Source organism: Danio rerio, chromosome 5, assembly GCF_052040795.2.
Source record: "Danio rerio strain M-AB ecotype USA chromosome 5, GRCz13ab, whole genome shotgun sequence".
In the NCBI taxonomy this organism is placed as follows: domain Eukaryota; kingdom Metazoa; phylum Chordata; class Actinopteri; order Cypriniformes; family Danionidae; genus Danio; species Danio rerio.
Genome location: NC_141025.1, coordinates 20,179,180 through 20,205,680, shown reverse-complemented (window position 1 = coordinate 20,205,680; position 26,501 = coordinate 20,179,180). Strand labels below are relative to the sequence as shown.

The window sequence follows — 26,501 nt, the reverse complement described above, 5'->3', positions numbered from 1 at the left end:
GCAAACTGTTTGCTACACAAGCCTGGGTACTCAAATGTCAGAGCTCGTATTACACTGCAGTGCTCAACCAGAGCCAACAGGGGCAGCATAGCACCAAGAAAATAAACATGCACTGCAGTAACACAAACCAACCTCTGTTACCCAAGCCTACCTCCCTTTCTTTCTTAACCCCTTGCTATTCAATTAAAGAATAAAATAACATTGAATAACATCAAATCATGCAGCCTAAAGAACATTGATGTACCTTTTTTTAGCTATCATAAAAAATGTTCTACATGAAGAAAATACTTATTTCATTCACTCTACTGCACACTGATATGACAATTAATTCCTACACAGAACAGGTAAAAAGTAGTACTGGAGAAGAAAGCTTTATGAATTTTAATGATAAGAAAGGGATGACTGAATTACATTTGTAGGTCCACAGTCATGCAATATCTCTCGCTGAATTATTTTGACTTCATATCAATCCTCTAGTAACCACCCAGAACAACTTAGCAACACTTCTTAACAACATTTAACTAAAGAAAAGAGTGGTAGCTAGCCATATTAGTTTGGAAAATAAAACAAATTAATCATGTTATGGACAATCCCTCAGCATACATAGGCTAACACTAATTAGCTAGGTCTGAAATACTAAAAAATGCTGAAATGCTAGAAGATTGTTACCTGTAAATACGATTATGAAAATAAAATGATGGTGCTACCCAATCAATACATTCAGCAGTCAAGAAAAGTCCTAAAATTGGCATCACAATAGCTTTATTTAAGCAATAAAAAGTAAACAGCAGAATAGCAGGAGCTAAACAGCTAACACATTTCATTAGAAAAAAAATCTGGTGATAATACAATGTAAGTGAGACTACAAAAAAGTCAGTCTCAAATAAATAAATAAATGAGCCAGCTATTTCATATATTACAATTTAACATTTGTCTAATATAGATGATACTTTCCCTTACCTTCTGCTTTGGATCTAGTCTGTCTTCCCATTCCCCCTGGAGATTCTCGCAGTGGCGTACTCCATGGTCTATATGAAGAGGACAAGTCACAGCTCCCCTGACTATGACATCGAGTCAGAGGTGGCAAGCTATGGCTCTGACCTTCAGGAAGGCCTTCCAGGATGGGCGAGAACTCTCCAGAGGAGTGAGAGTGTGTGGACGTGGCCTCGGTCCCACTCCTCTGAGATGGCGATCCTCCGGTTCTTCTCTTATTCCTTGCAATTTCAGCAAAAGAAGTGACACGTGGTGGAGGTGGCGGGCTTGGGTCTGCACTCTCACTGAGCCGAACAGGGCAGCTGAGCATGCGCTCCAAGGATCCAAGACGAGGAGATGGAGACTTGTCCAAGTTCCGATCATAGCTTCGAGAGCGAGGTCGACTGCTCCCCGAAGCAGCTACTGAATTACAGGCTGTTGTAGGTGGAGAGATGTTGATATAAACCTGCCCCTCAATTACATTCTCATGAATAGAGTCAATGTCAGTTGGGTCATTTTCTTCATTCTGAAAAAAGAATAGATAAAGCATGTAAGGAAGGAGATAGGCCTGGGACAATAAATTGATGCACTGTAAATCAATAAATGATTCAGAACTCAAAGCAAACTTATCTTGACTCAATTCTGAGCTTAGTTTTTACCACCAGATGGTGCTGTACACTTTACAAACACACACACAGTCAATTTTTACACATACCACTTGAACATAAAAGCTGGTTTATACTTCTGCATCAGTGATTGGCGTGATCAAAGGTGCAAGCCTTGCGCGTGGCCGTGCATTTATACTTCTGCGTGCTGTTTGTGCTGCTCTGCAAATAACACTTGCCAACAGATTTGTACGGCTCTCAACCCAGCCCACACTCTCATCGCTACCAAGCTGACCAATCACAGAGCTTGCACTATGCTACGTTGCAACATGTGGTTACATTTTTTAAAGAGGTGCACATCAGCATCAGCCACGGTGAGGGCTATGTGACCATACAAAGGCCGCGGCGAAGCATATGCGTGCACTGGATGCAGAAGAATGAATCAGCCTGAAAACAAACATTAAGTATTTGCTATTGCATTTACATTACATCCTGTGCAATAAAAGGCATGGAGCAAGTTCATTTGACCACTTACAGTACATGACCGAAAGCACAATTGCTCTTCTTCGGGCTCACTAGGTTAAAAACTATACTAGAGTGTCATATGCTGTTAAATACTAAGACCAAAATTGATTCCATAGACAAACACAATGCACTCCAAAACTCCAAGAATTAATCAATGGATTTATCAGCCTTGCCCTAGAAGTCAAATGAAAATTAAGAAAGAAATAGAGCATGGAAGACAGCACAAAATGCTAATGCTAAATAGAACACTGAACAACATACCAGTTCTGTGTCTTCCTCTTCTTCATCCTCTTTCATCTGCTGAAATAAGTAGTACTCTGTTGGTTGAGTGGGACTCCCTTTGCTGTGCTCATCTGAACAGCTTGTGACCGATGATCCCACAGGACTGGGAGAGGACTGGGAAGAAAGGTCACATGTCACAAGCTTGTAGTAATTCTGTGTTGCTACAACCAAGCGAGCTTGGCTTTGAAGACACGAAGTGAGGTCATTGGCAGAGGTTTCAGCAGACGACAGTCCCTCACTTCCAAGAATGTTATGGTAGGAGTTGCAGTTGGCATCTACTTCCAAAGTGGCACCTTGTTGCTGAGATATAGAGGAAGAGTTTGCATGTTCTTGTGTGGCTAAAGGATGCTGAGGGGGTTCGACTGGGGAGGTGTGAAGGTCTAAGTAGAAAGCGCCACGTCCACTGCTACATTCTGTCCCGCACATCCCAACAAGCTCAGACACAGATGAGGCACAGGATTGCTCAGTGGAACTGTTGATATTTAGGGACTGCTTAGCTGGGACAACATTGTTCATCTTGTTGTAAATCGTGCTGAAGTTAACCAGTACTCCATCTGAGCTATTGCAGGAGGAATCACTGCCATAGCCCTGGTGACACTCAGAAAATTCCTGAAAAGGTTCAGAGTATGGTTGGGAAAGGCCACAGCATGAGCAGTGTGGTGCTGCCAGACTGGAAGACTCTGAGCTGCCTCTTCCCCCCTGCATGGAGTGGTCCTCATAATCATCATCCTCACCCCATTCCTGCTCACCACAGTCCATAGAAAGGGTTGAACCACTGCTTCCATGGCGTCTCTGGCTATCTAATCTCAGCATGTTCAGACCCTCCATGTGAGTAGACAAATCAAAAGTCCCACTTTTATGGTCTCTACTCTCTGCTTCCCTACTTGGTCCATTTGTTGAACACCACTGTTTTTCTGTAGACTCATGCAAGAGAAAAGGTTCAGCAGTGAACCCAAGGTCATGTAGGTGGAAAGGTGGCAGGTCTTCATTTGAAAGCATAGCATTCGAGATTTCATGCAAATTTCCATGCAAGTGAAAAGAGGAGTCTTCCAAATATCCATTTAGATTGTCTTCATCCTCATCATCTTCATCTTCAGTGTTGAGAAGAAAGGGGTTGCGCCTTGGCCGTTCATGTGTCTTCATCGAAAGGCTTTGAGCATGATCTTCAGAATTGCTTGAGGTGAAAGAGGAAGTGTCACTTGCCATACTCCCTTCCCTTCCTCCCCTTCCTCGTTTCTCTCCTACTCTCATCCCCCCATCCCCAAAAGTGTCACTAGAGCTGAGGCTGCTGCTTGAGGTCTGTATGAGACTGCTGTACACCAGTGCCTCCCGCTGAAGAATGTCTCTCTCAGGTAGGGAGGTCGTCCGACTCAATCCCAGGTTCTCCGGACAGCTGAAAGGATTACTGTTCCTTTTTAATGAACTACCACAGCACTTCCGTGAACTAGAAACCTGGCAGTGAACCAGCGGAATGTGGTGGACAATAAGAGTCTCTCCTGCAAGCTTAGGTGGACTGTCCATTGTCTTCTAGTGTGGGCGAAGACAGAGTATACTGGGATATTTACAGAATGGGGTTTTCAGAGGATTTTAGTTGACACGTCCAATGCCAATCCGTGGTTTTGGAGAGTGATGAACATTAAAGTAAAGGTTTTCTTGGCAGAAGGAAAACATCTGGGAAAAAAGAAGCAAGACAAGATTTTGTTATAAACTGTCCTATTGAATTAAATTATTTGATGCTAATAGGAAATTATATTTTACTTGGGTATCTTGTTGTTTCACTGAACTCACCACTGTTTACCGAGTGTAACCACAGATACAGGGACACTGAAGCTTTTTAAAGCCGTGATTCATCAGCGGATCGCTGATATGTCAGTTTACAGACCAACCAGCTCATCGATGTGACTTTACAACGCTTCAATGTCCCTATATCTGTGGATTCACTCAGTAAACAGCGGTGAGTTCAGTGAACTGAAGACCTTCACGGCTAATCACAGTCATTTCTATTGAGCACATCGACACAGCAGCAAATCAGCGTTGTTTAAGAACGTGCTCAGTAGCGCTCAAATGTCAAATGGACGTTTTAAAAACTTCAGTATAGATTAGTACCAAATTCCAGTATCGTGCTAAGCCTACCTGAGACACAATTATTACTTCAGAAAATAAAGTTCACAGCATAATTTCTGCTCACATTCAGTTGATAATAATGGATTTAGAATGTGGATTATGGTTTTTTTTAATTATTGATTTTTAATGTGATTAATACATTTAGTGAAAAACTGCACTATAGCACATACAAACGTTTTAACAAACACAAGCAAGTGACCAAAAACAAGATGGCTGCCAAGGAAGTAGTGTCATGGCTTTTTAAAACACTGTAGGCCAGGGGTGGCCAATCCTGTTCCTGGAGAGCCCCCTTCCTGCAGATATCAGTTGCAACCCATATCAAACACACCTGCCTGTAATTATCACGTGGTGTTCAGGTCCTAATTCATTGGTTCAGGTGTGTTTGATATCGGTAGCAACTGAAATATGCAGGAAGGTGGCTCTCCAGGAACAGGGTTGGCCATCCCTGCTGTAGGCCAATCAGGAACAAGCAAGCTGGAAGTGGCCAATTAGATGTGCTATAAGATGAGACAAGACAAACATAGGATTGTAACATACATCAAACTAAAGTATCTCACTTCTATTTCTAAATAGTAACTTTTATGTGAAGCAGGGGTGCCCAAACTCAGTCCTGGAAGGCCGATGGCCTGCAGATTTTATCTTCAACTCCAATTATACAAGCCTGAACCAGCTAATCAAGCACCCCTGATGTAAATGGACATAAAAACAAGGCAAGGCAAGGCAAGTTTATTTATGTAGCACATTTCATACACAGTGGCAATTCAAAGTGCTTTACATAAACAGGAATAAAAGAGACAAGTATAAGAAAAATAAAAACTAATAATAAAAATGATTAAAAACAGACAAAAACAGATTAAGTGTGTTAAAATAGGTCATAAAGAAATGAAAAAGAAGAGAACATGAAGAGAATAGGACTCCAAATGTTCAAGAAAGTACTGTATGTAGGCGTGGGTTTTAAGGTTTACTGTGGTTTGGAATCTTACACCGGCCCATGCCTAACTGTATGAACGCTGAACTCAAAAAAGAGAAATCCTGCACAAAAACTTTGGCACATACATGCTAACCAGAAGTTGATATTTGACCATGCATGGATATTTATATTCTGGTGTAGAGATGATTCAAACTTCGCTGGAGAGAGGAAGGGTGGAATGAATGTTGACCATGACCTTATTTTAGACAGACGGAAAGCTTGAAGGAGGAAATGGCTGTGGATCATTGACCTGTTGTTAGGGCCCAGAGTGGGCAGACACATACAGTACAACAAAAAGTAATAGGACGTGCAAAGCTTGACAATGACCTTAAACTCTCTCTTTGGAGTAGTAGAGCACATTACATCAGCTGAAAGCCTCTATGTGTGAGTGTGCCTTTAAGTGTGACAGTCATCCCATTGTATAGTAACAAGACAAAATCAATAGTATAAACCAGAGCGGTGCCATTAAATAACAGAGGAAAAGACTGTTGTTTTGTAATGGCCTAAAACTTTGACATGTAAGCATTATAATAACATTGTATTAACATTCATTTTTGTTGTGATAAGCTTAATAATAAAGATAATAAAAACTTTTATTATCTTTATCATCTAAGTATTACGAAGGTTTCGCACAGTTTTACCTGAGGTTAATTCTTAATATATTGACAATAACCTATTATATAAAAAACACAGAATATCAATATCAATCTAATGTAATTATGTGCATTTTATACAGAGAGAAATCCATTAGACAGATGTGTCATACAACAGCAAGAGAACCTCTGCTAGTGCTAACACCATCTCTTAGTCAGAATCCTCTGTAGTTTGGCGAGATTAAACTTCATTACATAACACTTGTCTTCCCATCGGCCTGCAGGTGTTTTGGACAAGAAAATCATATATTCTCATCCACACACATGTAGTTCCAGTCATTAGCCCCTTTCACACATACAGACCTTTCCGGAAAATTACCGGCAATTTTCCGGAAAGGTGTGTATGTGTGAACAGGCCCTTTTTGAAAATACCGGTAAATTTTTTCTGGCTATTTTCTGGAAAGAGAAGTTGTAACTTTACCAGTAATTTGCCAGAATGCTGCACTGTGTAAATGCAGAAGGAAGATTGCCGGAAAGAGCGCATGCACCTATAGAGTGTGCTGACATGAGACGTCTGCTTTAGCCAATCAGAACAGTCACGTCCGTCCATTTACGTCCGTGTGGTTAATGGGAATTAAAGCCTTTGAATATTTCCCCAGACACATTTAGTTGCTAGAAATTAGGCAGATAATGTTTATATGTTCATCTTAATGCCAACTGTGTAAATAATTATCGATAAGATGCTTATGATAAGCCGTTGTTTGCTTACATTCAAGCTTTGCGTGTGCCCGTGAAACAGCCCATGAGTTTCATGTACATCTCGACATGCGAAAGTGTTTCTCTATATGTTTTCATCGGAGTTGTTCACAATACTGATCCATCCACAGAGTTTTTAATGTAGTCAAATGTTTACAAATACAAGCCCAGCCGTTTAGAGGTCATTTCTGGTTAATGATTTTAGAATTTACCAGTATTTTGGAACGAATGTGTAAATGCTCTTTTTCGGAAAAATTCCGTAACGTCCTCGACTGTGTGAACATCGCTTTTTTGTATATACCGGTAAAGTCTTTCCGGAAATTTTCCAGATTTTTACTGGTATCACTGTTTAAAAGGGGCTATTGTCATCACAGCTTGAAATAAATGCGCTTCCCCCAAACATCAGTAGTAACCATAGCAATTGCTATGAGTGACAGTTGCCTTTTTTTGTAGTGTGAGCACATGTGTTTAACAGCTGCTAAACTCTGACTGCTCTCCGCTGTTGAGCTCATTTATGATACCATCGGATTCTATCCCACTATCACCCCATTTAGGCATTTTAAATCTTTCTATAAAAGGTGGCAATAACATCAACACAGTTGATCTCGAATGTCATAATTGCCAGAACTCTTCAACAGTTTTTCTTTCATTATTTTTATTTTTATTTTTTTGGGCTTGTAAGCACTTTGAAAATTAATATAAAGTGGCTGCATTCCTATCCAGCCTCCGAATCAGACAATTTATGTAATGCTGCATGACTGTCAGATGTGTTCCATAATGATACACTTATGCACAATTGGCTTCTCTACGCACAATTTGAAAAAGACCAAAAGTGGAAACTTTGAGATTAAGATGTGTGTAAAAATAGAAAAGGGGTGTTATGCTGTATTTTTAACCCAGTGTTGACAGGTATGAATCTTAAGTTTTCATAATATGGCCAACAACTTTATGAACGTTTACATTATGTGCACAGTCTTTAATGTTTTTATTAATTTTATTCAATTTCTTAATGTTCAAAGCAACATTAAGGGACTTTCTTTGCATAATAATTATATTATTGTTTTATTATTATTAAGATGGCGATTCATTCCGCTGTGGTGACACATAATTAATAAAGAGACTAAGCCAAAAAGAAAATGAATGAATGAATGAATAAATTAATTAATTAATCAATGAAGACAGCTAATTTATTTACTTTCAAATTATTCTTTTATTTGTCATTGACATGCACACACATGATCTCTCTTGTATTCACAAGACCTTCTGTCTATCAATGCTGATTCAATGTGGACTATCTCATAATTAGATGTCATAACTGATGAAAATTCTATAAAATTCAGTCAAATAATGCGCTGCAATGAGAATTTCAAAAAATTAAGCCAGCCACAAATTTGTCCATTGCAGATGAGTTCCACTTTTCAAACCGAAAGCTGCTAACCATTTATTTTTTATATATATTTTTTGTATTGTGACGCAGTTTTAGAGAAACTGAATATTAAATGGTAATCAGTGAACGTGGCTTGTTTCTACTGCAAGCTATTTGATGTAGTAAAGTAGGCATTTCATTCAGAAAGTTCAGGAAAAGGGTTTCGGGAGAGTTATTACAACCTAACAGACACCTCCTCTTCACCATTTTTATTTGTTGTCATAACAATGTCAAAACTGACATTTAAAAGGGCGTGGTTAAGTATGTTAGCCACGCCCAATACCTCAGACAGACGTAATCTGAGAATTTACCTAAAAACAAACAGAAAGTGCATTTTCAGACTTTAATTATTGATTACAAAAGTAAACTATCTTTCTTTTCATTATGACATGCACGGATAAATTATTCACCACAAAATTAGCAATGTGAGCTAACAAAATCAATATGGTTAGTTTTAATTTCAAGTGTACTTTAAATTGGCATTGTGTTTAAATCCTCTTGTATCTTAGACCTTAAGTTATTTTATACAGACCGAGGCAACTATTTCCAGCAATTCATGACTCAGTTTAGCCTGACTTCATCTAATCAGTCATACGCTACTGAGACAAACTGTAGGGAGTAGATGGTTAGATAATTATTTGGCTGATACTTTTATCCGCAGCAGCTGAGCTACTGTACATCAACATCCTAACCTATTGTGGTAGTAAATAAAAGAAAAAGGCGACAGAGAGATGGCTAAGGGGGCAGAAAAATCTCCCCCTCTCTCTCCTTTCATGCAGGGTTACATAACTACAGGCCATGACAGCAACTACATTCCACAGTCTGGGCGTTTAGCTACAAGATCAGACAGACAGCTGCAGACACCCTCTAACAAGACAGCATGCTTCACACACACAGATGCAAAAACATTCAAGAGAAAAACAGTGTTTGTGCTATTTAAATGATTTAGGACTAGATGTGCAGATTGGTTACTATTAGTTAACATGTAAAGGAGGATTAATAGGCAATTTATACTAAAATATAGACTGATTAACTGAAAATTTGAAGTGCATGTTGTGTTGCAATCAATCAATAAATACAGTAATTTCAAGACTTTAAAAAAAGAAATGCTGCTTTCAAACAGGCATTTAGGAAACTATGACTTTACCCTGGAAGTCCTTATAACAGAAGATATTAAAGTCAAAAAACGATGTGTAAACAGTCTCTAAATACCCTTCATGTGATAAAAAAAGAGTTTACTTAATGTCTGACTACTTTGCATGATTTTTTTCGGGTAGTTTAATCAAGTAAAACCCACAAAATCCAACCAAATCTATATTTCATGCAAATCAAAATAAAATCAACAGACACCAGTGTAACCTATTAAATCAGGTGCAATTATGGTTTCTATGGATTAAGCAATGTTATTTGTGATGAAAATCATAATATGGTGCCTTATACAGAACGTTTTACTATATGATAGTGCCATGGCCAATCTGACCCCTCAAAAAGGAATAATAAGCTTCAATCTAAAAGAGGAAATCAACATCTCACACTCATCTCTTGAACACTAGCTGCTTTTGTTAGATGCAATCCGACTAGAAAGTTCTATCAGAGGCGGGAAGAGACAGATTTCAGTCTGTGTCCGTTTGTTAAACAGAAAATAAATCCTATATTCAGTATAGTTTCTGTACATTGGAATAATAAAAGCTTTCCAGAGAGTAAAACTATTGTGCTATTGTAATAATTACACTGTCATCCAACAGCATGTGAAATTCTACATTGCTCTCAGATCGTTGTAAGATATTAAAGGGATAGTTCACACAAAACTGATATTTCTGTCATCCTTTACTTGTCCCAAACATGTGTTGCAAAGAAGAAAGAACACAAAAGAAGAAATGCAAAAAAGAATGCTGGACAAAAGTTCAGAAGTCCCTTGGTGTGAGGAAATGTTAATATTTGGTTGAACTATCCCTTTAAGTTGACCTAAGATTAATGCCACTTCTCTATTCTATTGTTTTTGGGGCTTTTTTGAAAAGGGGGATTTTACAGTGTATTTGTTAAAACCTTATAAGACAGTAACTGAACAAATTAGCAAGGTGTTGAATCCCATTTCAAATATGATTTGAAGCAAAGTGGTAAATTAAAATAAGACTAAACAAATCACTGGCTTTAATTAAGTAAAGAACTATGTACAATCTCATGAATGACATAATCAAATAAAAAAATTAAATGAAGAAATGAAAACTATTCTCTGTATAAATTTAGAAAGCATAGAGAGAATAACTGACTGATCATGTCACTCAATGTTTCTTAGAGTAATGGAGCTAAAGATGCTCTTTGCTCACTACACTCTGATTAGTGTAATTTGCTAAGCAGAATAGGCATGGGATGGGCGGTATAAGATTTTGACAGTATGATAACCTTGAATAAAAATATCACGATTTCACAGTATCACAGTATTGTATTTAACAAGTTCTTTTTAAATGTCTGGGTAAAAAACAACAACGTTTTCCACCATTAAACGCAATATATTTTACTTTAAGAAACATTTTAAATATTTTGGACAAGTAGCTTTTAATGCAAGGGTTTCTTTCCTGCTTGAAATACTATTGCCATAAAAAATAGATAAAATACACTGAAAAGGGTGTCTGCAAAATTGTTGCAAACAATTTATATGTGTTGAATTTAAACAAAGTACATTTAGAAATGTTCAACTTAATTTGTTTGTTTAAATTCAGCCCAAAAACCTTGTTACAACCATTTAACTTAACAAAAATTTGTAAATGCAAAAGAACAATCTTTGTATATTTTTTTCAGTGTAGTTGTGAATAACATCTAAAAAACAAACAAAACTTACATATACCTTAGAAATGGTATAAAAGAAAACTTTGATGGTTTAAAAACCTTGAAATTTCCAAATCTCAGTAAACCTTGAAAGCGGTTATAGTACCATGCCTAGTGCAGAATTATTAAGAGGCTAATGTAGTTTTTCAGCAAACATTTTGATTACAGATAACAAAGACAATATTTACAGTGGATTAACTTGCAGATTTATATATATTTTTTCTTTGGATTAAACAGATTCAATTTTCACCTCAAGAATATCAATGCGAGTTAAGGTAAATAATGTAAATTTTGATTTCATGACACCTTTAGTGCAAGTCTTCTTTAGAGGCCTCTGAGAAGTAAATGAATGTTCTATGATACTGTGCTCTAAAAGTGCTGAGACAAATCCAACTATTGGGTTAAATGTTTGTACATGTTTGCACTGCATTTATTTATAACATAATCAACAAATGCAGGTGGATATGGTATGTGTAGTCTAATGTGATTTTTTCTTTTCTTTTTTTCTGGAGAAAGATAAACCCTTGCCCTTGCTTACGCAGCAAGTAATCTACAAGCCAACACACATAAAAAAAGAAACTTGACCTTTTTTACAATAATAACCACCACAATAATGACACTTTATAAAACTACAAAAAAACTACTTATTTTATAATATTCTTCAATGCAAATATTACGGCATATTTCTTTACAATCATATTGTGGTACAGAACAAAAGTATACTGAACAATCTCCCATATGAGCAGCCTTCAACAATCAAATACAGAGCGTGTACATCAAAAAGCCTTTATATGCTGTTCAATGCAGTGTTTATTCGATAATTCGTATCGCTTATAATAAAATAAGTGCAGGCCAGAGATTTGAGGTGATGATGAGCCTGTGTTTATTATGAAACCGCTGGTGCTGTGATCGATATGCGCAAACACAGGCCTCACACGCGCGCGCCCTCAGCGAATCACGATGGCACATTTGACATAACAGCAGCACGCCCTGTATCTGTCACCCTATTTACTGATTTTAACAGCTCTATGATCATTTTTTCTTCACTTACATGTAATGCACCAAAACAGCGAAGGCCTAATTGACATATAAATAAATAAACGATGTCAAATCAGCATGAAAACAACGAACTGCCTGTCTGTTTTTCTATCCCAAGGTGCTTCTTTTGTGTAATGATGATCATAAATCGCTATTCTAAAAGCTTGGAAAATCATCTGTATTACAGTAAAAGCCCATCATGCCGACCTTTAATGTTAACGCATGAACGATGAACGCATAAAAACGGGCGTATGTGAGCGGACATAACGGTGCACGCGCAAACGTCAAAAACGCCTGTATCTTAACGTTACCATTTAAAAACAACACAACCCTCATTAATGTCGCGTTAATAACTAATAAAACCACAATCTCTGTTTAATATGATTCAGAAGCAGTGATGTAAGATTTGCCAGCGGGCAGTCCGGTTAGCTTCCACCGCACCATGTTTACCACATTCCTTTCAAATGATGAAAACAGCGGCACGTTTATACTCACATTGACGATAAATGTCATGTCTACGGCTCCCAAATATCAGGATGTCAAACCACGGTGAACAATCTTGACGTTTGGGTTGATTTTGTGGTGAAGATACTGAGCGCAACAGCAGCGCAGCGCTGAGAGACGTGGACGGCGCTACGTCAGATGATGCGCGCGCCCGCCCTCGCGCTCACACAAACTGCGCGTCCGTAGAATGCTGACTTTTGGGCATCTTTACGGTGATGGGGGTCACAAACCACTTCTGTTTGGGTCCAGGTGAGAGGGGTTGGAAACTGTGGCTTGATAGCGTGAGGGCGGCAACCCGGTGTTGGACTGCTGGTGCCCTGCAGGCAGCTCTTTGTTTAGGCTACTCTCCGGTCACTGCGTTTCTCATTGTTTGGTGGAAGAAAGCCTGCCTTCACTCTCAGCACTGAGAGTTAAATAGCTGGCGTGTCCCATTAATGGACTAAGGGCCCGTCTGTCTGGAGGGTCCACCTAATTTTAGTTAGGAAAAACAGGGATTGCAGTTGCTGCAAAAAGTGTTTGGATATTTGGGGCACATAGACATGTATGAATATCATTGCATATAAAAATATATAATTAAAAAGAAAAAATATTAAAAAGACCCGCTCTCCTCCTTCCCTAAACCCTACTGACAAATTAAAAAAGCAATTCAGAAAAAGAAAAGCCCTCATCTGATTTTTGTGACGTTAAACCACACTCTCATCCTGTCATTTACTTGTTTATTTTATTTTTTGAATTCTGTTTTTGTCTTAGATGCTTTCTGAAACATTCTTCAAGCGTGGACAGTCATCATGGTGGGATTTAAGAAATGTTTGATTTTAGACAGCAAGCTGGGATGATAAAAACTGAAGCCAATAACCGATCTGATATGTTTGTCTACTCTATAAAACTCAACAGTCAACTTTACTCAAAATGTATTGAAAGTTAATTAAACTCATTTGAAGAGAGTTTTGAAAGTAATGAGTTAATTAAATATCGCATTACTTCATCTTAAATGGAGTATAAAGAACTTATAACAGCAGTGCATAACTGAACAAACTCAAAAAGGCTAAAAATGCAGACTCAAAATTTTAAAAAGTATAAAAGTATTTTATTTGTACAAAATAGTTTTGCTTTTACAAAAAAATGCATAGTTCAGGCATAATGCGATGTACACAAATAAAAGCTGATTATCCAGAAGTGTTTTACTGTGCTGGATACTATGAATATGTTCAAATTGCTCTCTTCATTTCTTTTGAAGTGCATTAAAAACCTGTAACATAAAAAAAAAAGAATTTTCCTTTGTGTTTCCAAATGGAAATCTTTGGGATATAGTCTTTGTGGAGTTTTCAGAAAAAAAGTATGCATTGCAAGCTGAGATCATGATGTCAAAATGCATTACATACACACCCACACAGACCCACACACACAGACCCACACCACAGTCAGTGAAGTAATGAAGAGAAGCACCTAAAATATACAATAAGATGACTAGCTTGTAACAAACCTGTAAAGTTTAGTGTATGGTATATGAATTAAACCATTGTGCCTTTTCTGGCGTTAGATTACTGAAGCATATGTGACTCTTCATCAACTTGCTGAGCAGATCCTAAAATAAGTAATGAGCGGCTGGCTTTATTTATATCAAGGTCCTTGATCACGTCAGTCCTATTTGAACTACAGTATATGAGGACCATGCTTCAGCATTGCTTCTCATTTCACATGATTGGAAGGCTCTATTATAGAGTTTCTAAAAGTACATTTTCATTTCAAAGGCCAGAGAAGGATCGGAAAATGGTAATATAAATATGGCAAAAAAATGGTTGGTTGTGAATTGACTATAAAATACTGGGTGTGGCACATTTTGAATTCTGGACTCATGTCAAGGGGTCAGTGGACGAAGTACCTGGTAGAGAAGGAGAGCCGGAAACTGTGCTTTGAATTTTTGACCTCCTAGAGATATGATATCATAGACACCATAGAAATATATGTGACAGGGATTTTAGTTAACTGAAATTGCCAGATCGCAACAATTAGCTCTAGAGCTACAGTCAATGAAGTTCCTCCAATAATTATTTTTCATTTTAAAAATGTCCCCTTTATGCTATTTTAAGAGTTCTTGAAGGGACAGTTACCTCAAGGTTGTTCCAAACCTTTATGAGTTTCTTTCTTCTTTTAAAAACAAAAGAAGATGTTTTGAAGAATGCTGAAAACCTGCAATCACATTAATTTGAACATTTATATGGGTTGAATTTAAATTGACAAATTAAGTTGAACATAACTAAATTTAATTTATTTGTTTCAATTAAACCCATATAACTTATAAAAATGTGTAAATCCAATCAATCATTTTCCACAGTAGGAAAAACAAATACTACTGAAGTCAATGGTTACAGGTTTCTATAAAATGGCTTCCTTTGTCTTTAACAGACGAACGAGACCCATAGAGGTTTGAAACAAGTAAAGGGCGAGTAAATTAAATCATTTTGTTTTAGAGGTCTTCGACAATAAATTTACTTGAATCTAAATCACTTCTTTACTCACAGCATGGGCTCTCTAAACCCCACTTTTTTGAGAGCCTGCTCTGCTCTGATTGGTCCGATGGTGCAGACCGTTGAGATTGTCATTTGGTTTTTGACATGCATTATAAGCCATAGACCAGTTGCATACAGTGCTCAGCATATATAAGTACACCCCTCACAAATCTATCTTTTAAAGTCATTTATTTTTAACAGGAAGCTATACAATAAAATATTTGTGCATATACATTAGATTAGTCAGTACTGAAACCAAATCTGTAGCTTATCTAACGACATAAGTTAAGAGTCCAAAAACTAGTACACCCACATTTTTATATCATAGAAAAATATCAAATACAAATAAAATAAAAATAGGAAAAATCAAGAGAAGCAAAAAAAAAAAAAAGGAAAAATTGAAGCTTGAATTGGATTGTATTATCTTTTAATTTCTAAATATGTTTAGTTACTAAAATATTATTTAAAAAAATATATCTGTTTAATAAATATTTTTTGTTTAAATGTACCAAAATGCATTGCCTATATTTACTGAGAAATAAATAAAAATATTCATTTTCAAAATGGGTGTACTTAATTATGCTGAGCACTGTATCTGAATTTCGGTTCCAGAGGCTTCCTCGGGACAGTGTTATGAGCAGTAATAATGTTGTTGATCATCAATTTGAGTCTAAACCTTTGGAGGTGCATACTAAGCAGATCTTGCTTTCGCAGCACAGAACCTACTGTACATCTTGACATGCTGACAAATCTCTTCCAGGCCTCAGAAACACTACAGTGTTTGACAGTGTTTCCATGGCAGGAAGTAAGGCTAAAATTGCCGAAGACCTCAGTTAGTCTTTGAACAGCAGTCATGTTACATGAAAGATAATATGAAGAGTACAGATGCCAAAGCCTCGTTTGAATTATTCATTTTATAATATTAGCATTTTTCTCAGCCTCTAATGTTTGTGTTCACTTATTTCACTTTGAAGGCATTGAAAATAATTATTCATCACCACAAAAACATAAAATGACTGAATCTACACACAGAAAAATGGCAGATTCGAATGTTATCACTCGACTAAATGAGCGTTATCAGTGGTCATCAGCTGAGAGATATGGGCCAGTAGGGGCCTTCTGTGCCTACTGGTAAGCTCAGAAGGCTGTTATCATCCGTCCACATGGTTAATCAGCTATAGATCAAATATGGCAGCGGCCGTAAGTTATCGGAAATTATTTATGTTAGTTATTAAATTTCCCTTTAACTGTATTTTATAAACATCTACCCCTACCCCAACCCTAAACCCAACCATAACAGTAATGTAAAAACAAATCTAAATCTGCAGTCTTCTCTATTAATATAGCTGATTAACCACAAGAATTATTTATATTGTTTGTTAAATTTGCCATTAATTGTATTTTATAAACATTGACCTCTACCACAACCCTAAATTCAATCATCACAGTAATGTAAAAACAGATCTGGATCTGGAATCTTCTTTATTAGTATAGCTGGTTAACAATGTGGATGGATGATAACAGCCTTCTGAGCCTACCAGTAGGTGCAGAACGCCCCTACTGGTCCCTATTTATCAGCTGATAATCACTGATAATGCCCATTCAATCGAATGCTAACATTCGAAGCGCCTGGAAAAATGCTCATTTTTAGAAGAACATTTTAGACAGCATTTAGAGGATTTTTTGCATCTGAACACTTCATATCTGAAATAAAGGCCCAATCCCAATTCTACCCCTTAGTCCTTCCCCTTAACTTGCAAAACAAGGGGTAGGGGTGTCCCAATTCTCTTTAGCTTGAAGCCGTAGGGCTAAGGGGAAGGGCTCAATACCCCTTCAAAGGGAGATTTTTCAGGGCCACACTTAAAATCAAGGGGTAAGAAAATTTTCTAGAATATACCAGCTACAACAGCAGATGGCTGCACAGTCGGTAGATGCACAAATTAATATGACAAAAAATGTCATTATTACGAATTTTTACAACAAACAACTATATGTTTTAATATGTTCATAATGGCATTCGTGTTTTACCATCATGGTTTAAAAAAAAATGTAATAATAAATAAAAAACGCAAAATTTCTCTATTTTTAATCCATGATTATATCTCCTGTATAGCAGTCCCACAACATTCTGACACTCGATGACACTCAAATACCCAGTCAGTAATGTCTAGTGGCTGGGAATGAGCTTTTTACCGTGTTTGGTAAAACACTCATGTTGTTTTCTTGTGTTTACATAGATGAATATGGCCACTGTGTAAATGCTCAGTACAGTTACAAGCCTATTGCCACATTATATCGTTATGATAACATAATATCGTTGCCTTCGGTAATTACCTGAAGATAAATACCAAAAAAATAAAGCAACTGGAATAACTACAGCAGTCTTCATCGTCAATCTTACATAAAGCAAGAGATCGCTATAACATCTGATGAAGTGAGCAGGTGTTGTAGCGGCGTCCCATTTCTTAGGGGTAAAGTTTAAAGCCCTTCCCCTTCACACTCTGTTTCATGGACCAAGGGGAAGGGGTAGGAGTACAAAAATAAAATTGGGATTGGGCCAGAGATTAGTACTTAAAGTATGGCCACTTTAATGTTGTCAAAATCCGATACCAAAAAGAACAGCGATATTTACCTTTCCTTCATTGGTGTTCAGTCGACATACATTAATGTAATGATTGGTGATTTTGTAAACTTTTCAGATGACTTTCTAAAATATGATATTCATGAATGAATATTAAAAGACACCCACTGCCACTTTTAAATATAGAATTAAATAAAATATATGCTACCCACATGAAAAAAGCTTTGGTGGACACTCCAGCATGTCTGTTGCTGATGTAGTAATGATTACAGTGGAGAAGACGAGTGCTCGCTGTGCTTCAGTATAGTTCAGTTTGTCAAGTCAATGGTTCTTAGTGCGTGTATAAACTTCTATATTCATATTAACATCACACAGCAGCTGTGAACTGATCTCCAAGTGTTCAAACCCTGTAAACAGCGTGTTCTATCTCCAGCTGAACCCTCAGAAAGAAGCGTCTTTAACAGCACGAAACATCTGCAGTGACGTGGGTTCAACTTTTTGTTTAGGGTTCTGTTCTCTCCCGACCGGGCTGTACCCTGCGGATCGACCCGTGGGCTTGAACCCAGGAGAGCGTCCAGCTGGAGTGAAGCCTGCGGAGCGAGCGGGCGCGGGTCGCCGGAGGAATCTGCGAGATGTCACAAGGTCCCCGTAGCCTTGGGCATGAGAGAAGGCGTAACCAGAGCGGCGTGTGCTCCTGCGGGTCAGCCGCGGACGTGGCCGAGGAGCCGGCTCCTTCATCTGACGCATCTTATACCTCACCTGGAGGTAACAAGCAATAAGGAAATAAGCACTTGTTTAATGTTTGTGAATCCATTCATGTTTTCATCCTCTTTCTCTCTCTGTTATTCATTTTATGACATCTTTATACTAATAATGCTACCATCGTTTGCTGAAAATGTCTAAAAGTGATGATGCTTTTGGGAAATAATGCACACTCATAGATTGGCATGGGCCGGTATAAAATTATAATGGTATGATAACCTTGGATAAAAATATAAGTTTCACGATATTGGGATCACTGCTCTAAAATGTAATACTTTTCTATACTATATAACACACTAAAAACAGTATGTGAGCTGAGTGGTACGTCTGAATTCATAGTATCTGAAAAACAGTATGCGAGTAGTACTGTACCCAGATGACCTACTACTTCAGGCTATATTTTGAAGTGCTCATCCGATAGACGCGACGCTATCCCATGATGCACAACGAGAGAATTCATAAATGAGAGTGAAGCGGGTGTGTCACATAATCATGATAAAATGGTGGATGTAGTTCGTTTGAGCTTCATTCATACTACTCACATTCATACTGTATAGAACGTACTTTTCTATCGGTTGAGTAATAGGCTGAATTCACATTCAAATGCAGTACCTACTGAGTAGTAGGCGATTTCGGACAGAACCAGACACTGTTTTAGTTTTAATTTTAGTTCAGCCGAGTTTACAAAACATTTCCAGTGTCAGCCAGAGCTCTTGTGTAAACCTCGTCGTAAAAATAAATATAAAAGAAATGAACAGACTCTAAACCCAAAAACTAAGAAGAAAAATAAAAGAAAAGATATATAACAAAGATATAAGATATAAAACAAATTTTATATTTAAGATATGTACACAATATATATATATATATATACAGCAGGTCATAATTTCCACCACAGAATTAGTGCTTATTAATTCTGAACATGATTATTTTTGCTAATTATTTTACTTCAGTTAAGTTTTTTAGTGACTGTTGTTAGTTTCATTCAGTTTTAAGCTATTGATTCATTGTGAATATTTTATTTTATTTCAGTTAATGAAAATGCTTTTTGACCAATAGTTTTAGTTTATTAAAATAACACTGACAAGTTCAACTGCATTGAGATCAGCACTGTTGCTACTGAGAAATGTCTTGAAGCTTTTCAGCTGCAGCACTGTTTTATTAATAAATGTCACCCAGCAGTGCTGATAACTTGTTTTTGTTTTGTACGAATGTGTCTTTGTACTGCATGTAAAAAAAAGACAAAAAATGACTATGGAACTGTTATGGGGCCAAAATCAGTCTTGAACAAATTTACCTCCGTGTTTCCCTGAAAATTACAGCACACCTTGAAACTTTTGATAGTCAATCAGTATGAAGCTTTCAACAGTCTTGTAGTTTGAGTGCATGTAATCAAAAATGTAACATTTAGAATATGCCAATGTGTAAGCTGGATGAAAAATGAGTTGTACGTTGACTGAAATACAGCATAGAAATAGCTGAATGCAGATTGTTATGTAATGTACGTGTGTGTGTGTGTGTGTGTGTGTGTGTGCGTGCGTGCGTGCGTGCGTGCGTGCGTGTATGTGTGTGTGTGTGTGTGTGTGTGTGTGTGTGTGTGTGTGTGTAAGTTTGTTTTGATAATGGGATGTCCAGTAACTCTACCTTGTCATTAATGGTAGGATAGATCTGGCAGTAGATGAACCGGTACGCAACCACAGGCAAGACACATAGTAAAGCTGTCAATGCCACGGTTAGCCACACATTGGGCTGGTTAAGACAATTTCGGGCAGTTCCTGTAAAAACACCATAAACACACGGTATATACATTATACTATACAGGTTTTCTTGAAAATGCAAATCAGTATCTAAAATGAAGATCAAATTTGATATGCTACATTGCTACTGCATAAAAACAATGGAGGCCAAAATAATCAGAACATTTTAACTTTCACCAGCTAAAAATGGGTTTAAGTCAGTAGGAAATATCAGTTTACATTCCAAAATGCAAGACATGAAGAAAGAGAATAAACAGAAACAGATTTAAGAACCCCAGACCCAGACACTTCAAGAAATGTCTTTCCAAACAAACTCAATAATGCTGAGTAAGATTTAGATTGTTTAATTATTTTGCATATTTTCACTATATATTTTTTCCAGTTATTTATACTTTTAAGTTACATTATGAGACCTTAATTTCTGCTCCAATGACTTTTGATGATGATGATAAATTAGAATAACTCTGCATTATAACGTGACTTTTATTAACAATTTTTTTTTTTGTTTGAAACAATATATTGTATAAAATAATATATTTATATAGAAATAAATATGTACTATAACAGAAAGCATATTGGCTTTGTACTATAATTTACATCACCAACCCAAATAATATATTGCTATGTGTGTGTTTTTGTGAAAAAGTGTTTACCCCTAAACCAAACTGAAGCGAACTTGGGTTCTTTAGCAAGACAATAATATAAACTACACCATAAGTCCACTACTAGGTGAAGAAAAACAAAATAAGACTTTGGAGTGGCCTCAATCCAATTGAGTTGCTGTGGAATGACAATTTCGGGCTCAAAAAAAAAAAAAAAATAATAATAATAAATAAATAAAAATTTCACTTCTTCTTTTCAAACTCAAACTGCTTGATTACAGTTGTTGCTGCTTACGGTGGCCAACCAGGTATTAGGTTTAAGGGGCAAAATTTTTTCCCTTAATAATTAAAACCTTCATTTAAAAACTGCATGATGTGTTTGCTATTTTGACGAATATTTAAATTAGTTTAAATGATCTAAAAAGGGGGTGCAAAAACTTTTTTCACACCATTGTGTGTGTGTCCGTGCATTTGTGTGTGTGTTTCCCCCTTACCTATGAAAGCAAAAGAAGCTGGACGTAACTTGAAAAGTCCATCAGTATACATGGTGAAGGTCAAAAAGAAAAACATTCCCAAACTTCCCCAAACGAACAGATGGTTGACCACAGTCCAGTACGAGAGGTCCAGCCCCAACTATAGCAAAAAAAGAAACAAAATTATGTATTTAAAAAAAATTGCTATTCAATAAAATCCATTAGTCACAATCACAATGCAGCATGAAACTGACCTGCACACAAACAGTGACGGTGAGGCAGGTTTGAGTAATGAGTGCGAATGACTGATAGTCTGCTCCATCTCTGCCGTCGGCTCTCGCGGTGTCATATGTAGTGGCGTAAGGCACGAAGAACAGCACTAGAGAACTGTAGCAGCTGTGAAGCGCACACATCATGAAGGCACGCTTACTGAAGTACTGACTCAACTGACCCGGCACGTAAAGCTGAGGGAACTCCAGACTCCAGTTAGCATTCACATCCTGAACAAACACACTAATCAATAGCAAGCCATATTTCATTTTAATCAACCTCCTCCTTTATGGCAAATAATATACAACTGAAATCCTACAAGGTCCCATTCGCCGCCTTAATAACACTCATGAGGGTGGTTAAAAGAAATGTTTTAATGTTTACTGAAAGTTAATAATAAAAAGGTCCACTGCTTGCATTCTCAAAAAATATGTTTTTTCAATAACTGACTGAATCCAACATCAAGCAGAATGTTAATCATCTGGACACACACAAACCTATTTGTTTTAACCTATTTTGTAACTTAAAGCATACATCAAATTGAATAAAACACGACTAATATAAATAAATTCAGATTATTAAGGGAACATTATTATACAGTACATGTTCCTACCTGGTCAAACAGACTCATTCCCAGAACAGGAAGAGCAGTGTATACCAAATTATACAAAGTGATGAAGCCTTCATCATAAACCGTCTAAAAGAAGAATAAAAATATAAACATTTGTGTTTAATGGAAAGTTTTAGCTAAGGTAACTGCAAAGAGGGGGGAAAGAATTGTTTTAAGCTCACCTGAGCAGAAAAGCCGCAAAAAAATGCATACCAGAAGTGCACAAAGGTAAAGGTGAAGTTCTTATAGAAGAAGTAGCGCAGAAACTTGCACATGCGCAGGTATGACCAGCGTCCATGAACCAGTAGGAGGCGCTGCAGGAAGCGGAACTGAGCGAAGGAGAAGTCACTGGACAGCACAGCCTGCATCCCTTCCTGACCGCTGATACCCACACCAATATGAGCCGCTGCAGAGAGAGAATAGAGAGGATGTGATTACTCTAAATAAAAAATAAAACCACATAATGTGAACAAAAATACCTTTTGCTAGTAAAAACCATAAACCAAGACTGAATATTTTTAGTTTTCGTCCACTTGATAATGATTTTTTTTGGATTTATATTTTATTTTATTTCTGTACTTATTTGTGAGTAATTGTTCTTTTAAATGGAAAAAAAAGGATTATACTATACTCACTATCTTTCGGCCTGATTTATCAGGGGTCACTATTATATACTATACTATACTATACTATACTATACTATACTATACTATACTATACTATACTATACTATACTATACTATACTATTTAAACCATTTGTTTGTTTGTTTGTTTTTTGTGAGCATAAAATAAAAAGAAGCTTTGCTTATATTCTTTTTAGACAATTCAATACCAATGTTTTTTTTTGTTAGAGTAACCCTGATTTTCACAATAAATAAAATGTGTTATTCTAAGTATGAACCCAACTGTGATTTTCAGAAAATACAAAAGAAAGATGTAAACAAATATTAAAACCGAACTGACATTATTCTAGGACAGTGGTTCTCAAACTGTGGTACGTGTACCACTAGTGGTACGCGGGCTTCCTTCTAGTGGTACACGGAGGAATGAAATATGTCATGTACATCCTACATATATTTCAAAATTTATTAAAAATGATGTATATATTATGCCATATATGACATGTAGTCTATATTTCTGAGGTAATCTGCCACGTTTTTTTTAAATGTGCAGAGTTGTAGCTGCTTTACTGCGCCTACTACGTTACTATATTTCAATACTGCTCATTTTGGTGGTACTTGGAGAGACAATTTTTTTTCTGAGGTGGTACTTGATGAAAAAGTTTGAGAACCACTTTTCTAGGACAATATTCATATCTTGAACCTTGAGGGCTGGTGTCCCTGCAGAGTTTTGCTCCAACACTAATCAAACATAGCTGAACAAATAAATTAAAATTACTAGAAAGCTATAGGCAGGTGTGTTTCAATAGGGTTGGAGCAAAACTCTGTAGGACACCGGCCCTCCAAGATCAAGTTTGCATATGCCTGTTCTAGGCTAATTCAAATAACAATACTACAATAGTATAGACCAGGGGTCACCAATCTCGGTCCTGGAGGGCCGGTGTCCCTGCAGGGTTTAGCTCCAACTTGCCTCAACACACCTGCCTGGATGTTTCAAGTATACCTAGTAAGAGCTTGATTAGCTTGTTTAGGTGTGTTTGATTAGGGTTGGAGCTAAAATCTGCAGAACACAGGCCCTCCAGGAACAAGCTTGGTGACCACTGGTATAGACAATAAACTGTACAAAAAATGAACACTGCAATAAATCTACAATGGCGGTTCATTCCACTGTGGGAACCCCTAATAAACCAGGGACTTAGCCAAAGCATAGTAAGTGAGTGCTAACTCAAATTTTTGACGTAATACCAACAAATTATTTACATTTTTTCCACATTCTAACAGAAATACCACTTTATATCATAAAACACCACAAAGTTCCTTCTTTTATTATAGATGTGTGTTGACGTAATCCTTATATTCACCTTTAATCATGCTAACATCATTAGCTCCATCTCCTATGGCCAGGGTGACAGCTTTCTTATATCTCTTGACGAGCTCCACGACCTGAGCTTTCTGTAGAGGAGTGACCCGACAGCAGATCACCGTCTTACACATACATGCTGTCCGCAGAAACTCCAGCTCCATGCTGCTCTCCAGAGCGAACGCCTGCAGATACCAGATATACACAGATATGAAACCATTACAGCATGAATGACAACAAAGTCAGCAACACTCTAGTCTACGCTTATATGATTAGGAACTATACTCTCATTCAGGTGTAATAAACAAAGAACCTTTCTGACGTACTATGGTTGCAGCAGGCACAATGATATTACGCAGCATCAACTTGACAATAAATATCATCAATGCCATGACGATTTTTGTGTGAGACAATTAAGAACATATTTACTTTGGTGCTGATCCTAAACCGTGTCTATTTGAACTAGAAATTTCATTAATTTCAGGCACTGAATAAGATCAGTGTGTCTACTGCAGCCATGGCTTGATTATTATGCCAGAATAAGAGTAACCTAGCCTTATCAACCTTAAAATAGCTTTTTATTTTCTGCCTGTCTTAGTACACGATGTAACTACAGAAGTGTCAATCTTTAAATAGGAAAATTCTTAAAACACTTTAGTTATTTTTGAGAGTTATGTTAATGGTCTGATCCGATACAATGATCTATGCTAAGCTAAACTAAGCTAAGCTAAAAGTGCTCCCATCAGACCCGCAGATTGGCTGAATGGATTAATAAATGGTAAAACTGTAGGCTACTGTTTAACTACTGGGGATTTGTAAAATGAGCCAATTCTTAAAAGGAAGGGAGGCGTTACTTTAAATTGGTTGGATTTGATTGGTTTTGTCAACCTGAAACGCAGAGTTTGTTTATCTTGGAAACTGAGGAATGAAAAAATTGCAAGTAGGCTAAAATTCACAGTTCCTTAATATGGTTGAAGTCCAATTGAACATGCACAAAGATTTGATTTGGACTGACAGGGAGGAAGACATGCTTCTTACCAGACTGTGTCCGTTTATCACCAGTCCATATTCTCCGTTCACATGTTCATCCTGAACCACTTTAGGAGTATTACCCAGGATAACCTCAGGGATAAGAAATTTATCTTGTTCAGTAGAAGGCTGCATCTTCAGACGGGCATCCCTTTGCAAAAAAAAAAAAAAAAAGAAAAAAAGATGTAAATATAAAACTTGAAAAAAAAAGTAATGCACAAAATAGATTTTGTAAACTACATTTTAAATATAAAGTTCATCCCCAAAGATACAACCTGTGGCTGACAACTAACCATTCAGCAACACATGCTCAACTATTTACCAACCATTAAACGGTACATGCTTTATTTAATTGGAAAATAAACAAATTCAGCAAATACATCTGATTGCTATATTTATTATTATCATCATCATTAATATTATTAAAGGCGGTTCATTCCGCTGTGGTGACCCTAGATTAATAAAGGGACTAAGCTGAAAAGAAAATAAATGAATGAAAAATATTAACAGTAGTAGTAGTAGTAGTAGTAGTAGTAGTAGTAGTAGTAGTAGTAGTAGTAGTAGTAGTAGTAGTAGTAGTAGTAGTAGTAGTAGTAGTAGTAGTAGTAGTAGTAGTAGTAGTAGTAGTAGTAGTAGTAGAAGTGGGCGACACGATGGCACAGTGGGTAATGCTGTCGCCTCACAGCAACAAGGTCGCTGGTTCGAGCCCCACCTGGGTCAGTTGGCATTTCTGTGAGGAGTTTGCATGTTCTCCCCTTGTTTGCATGGGTTTCCTCCGGGTGCTCTGATTTTGTCCATATGGACCAGTGTATGTCCTGGTCCTCCAGGTTGGGGGTTGAGCGTCGGACTAACAACCCACCTCATAAAAACTATATTTTACGAAACACCAATATGGTGTGGCTAAATATCAACTTCGATATAAATAGCCTTGGGAATACGCAAGTAAGAAGTAGAAGCAGTAATATTAGTATTTATTATTAACATTGTCTAATCAAATTTTACAAATGAAATGAAGTATCACTACAATACTAATTTGTACAATGTACTAATGCAATTATATGCTAAATATTTTGTAATAATGTTTATTGGTCACACTTTACAATAAGGTTTATTAGTTAATGTTAATTAATGCATTTACTAACATGAACAAACAATGAACAATACATTTACTACGGTATTGGTTCATGTTAGGTGACGTTAGTTAATGAAATTACAGTTGTTCATTGTTAGTTCAAGTTAACTCATGGTGCATTAACTAATATTAACAGGTATGGACTTGAATGTTAATAATGCATTAGTAAATGT

General features: G+C 36.9%; 2 protein-coding genes across 5 annotated transcripts in view; both read right to left on the bottom strand.

Moving 5' to 3' along the window:
- Positions 1–13,008, bottom strand: part of rusc2 (RUN and SH3 domain containing 2) — a 28,113-nt gene extending 15,105 nt beyond the window's left edge. For both annotated transcript variants that reach the window (XM_087253337.1, XM_087253338.1), the window contains exons 1-3: positions 12,613–13,008; positions 2,364–4,055; positions 961–1,498 (exon numbers count right to left, since the gene is read on the bottom strand). In XM_087253337.1, coding sequence (XP_087109463.1) covers positions 961–1,498; positions 2,364–3,905 — 2,080 coding nt within the window. In that variant the 5' untranslated portion in view covers positions 3,906–4,055; positions 12,613–13,008. The remainder of the gene's footprint in view (positions 1–960; positions 1,499–2,363; positions 4,056–12,612) is intronic.
- Positions 13,009–17,200: 4,192 nt separating this feature from the next.
- Positions 17,201–26,501, bottom strand: part of atp8b5a (ATPase phospholipid transporting 8B5a) — a 64,631-nt gene continuing 55,330 nt past the window's right edge. For 2 of the 3 annotated variants that reach the window (XM_087253344.1, XM_087253343.1), the window contains exons 21-28: positions 25,206–25,347; positions 24,169–24,352; positions 22,369–22,592; positions 22,190–22,273; positions 21,561–21,806; positions 21,328–21,466; positions 20,119–20,249; positions 17,201–18,471 (exon numbers count right to left, since the gene is read on the bottom strand). In XM_087253344.1, coding sequence (XP_087109470.1) covers positions 18,154–18,471; positions 20,119–20,249; positions 21,328–21,466; positions 21,561–21,806; positions 22,190–22,273; positions 22,369–22,592; positions 24,169–24,352; positions 25,206–25,347 — 1,468 coding nt within the window. In that variant the 3' untranslated portion in view covers positions 17,201–18,153. The remainder of the gene's footprint in view (positions 18,472–20,118; positions 20,250–21,327; positions 21,467–21,560; positions 21,807–22,189; positions 22,274–22,368; positions 22,593–24,168; positions 24,353–25,205; positions 25,348–26,501) is intronic. The other variant, XR_015491054.1, reaches the window with a different exon arrangement.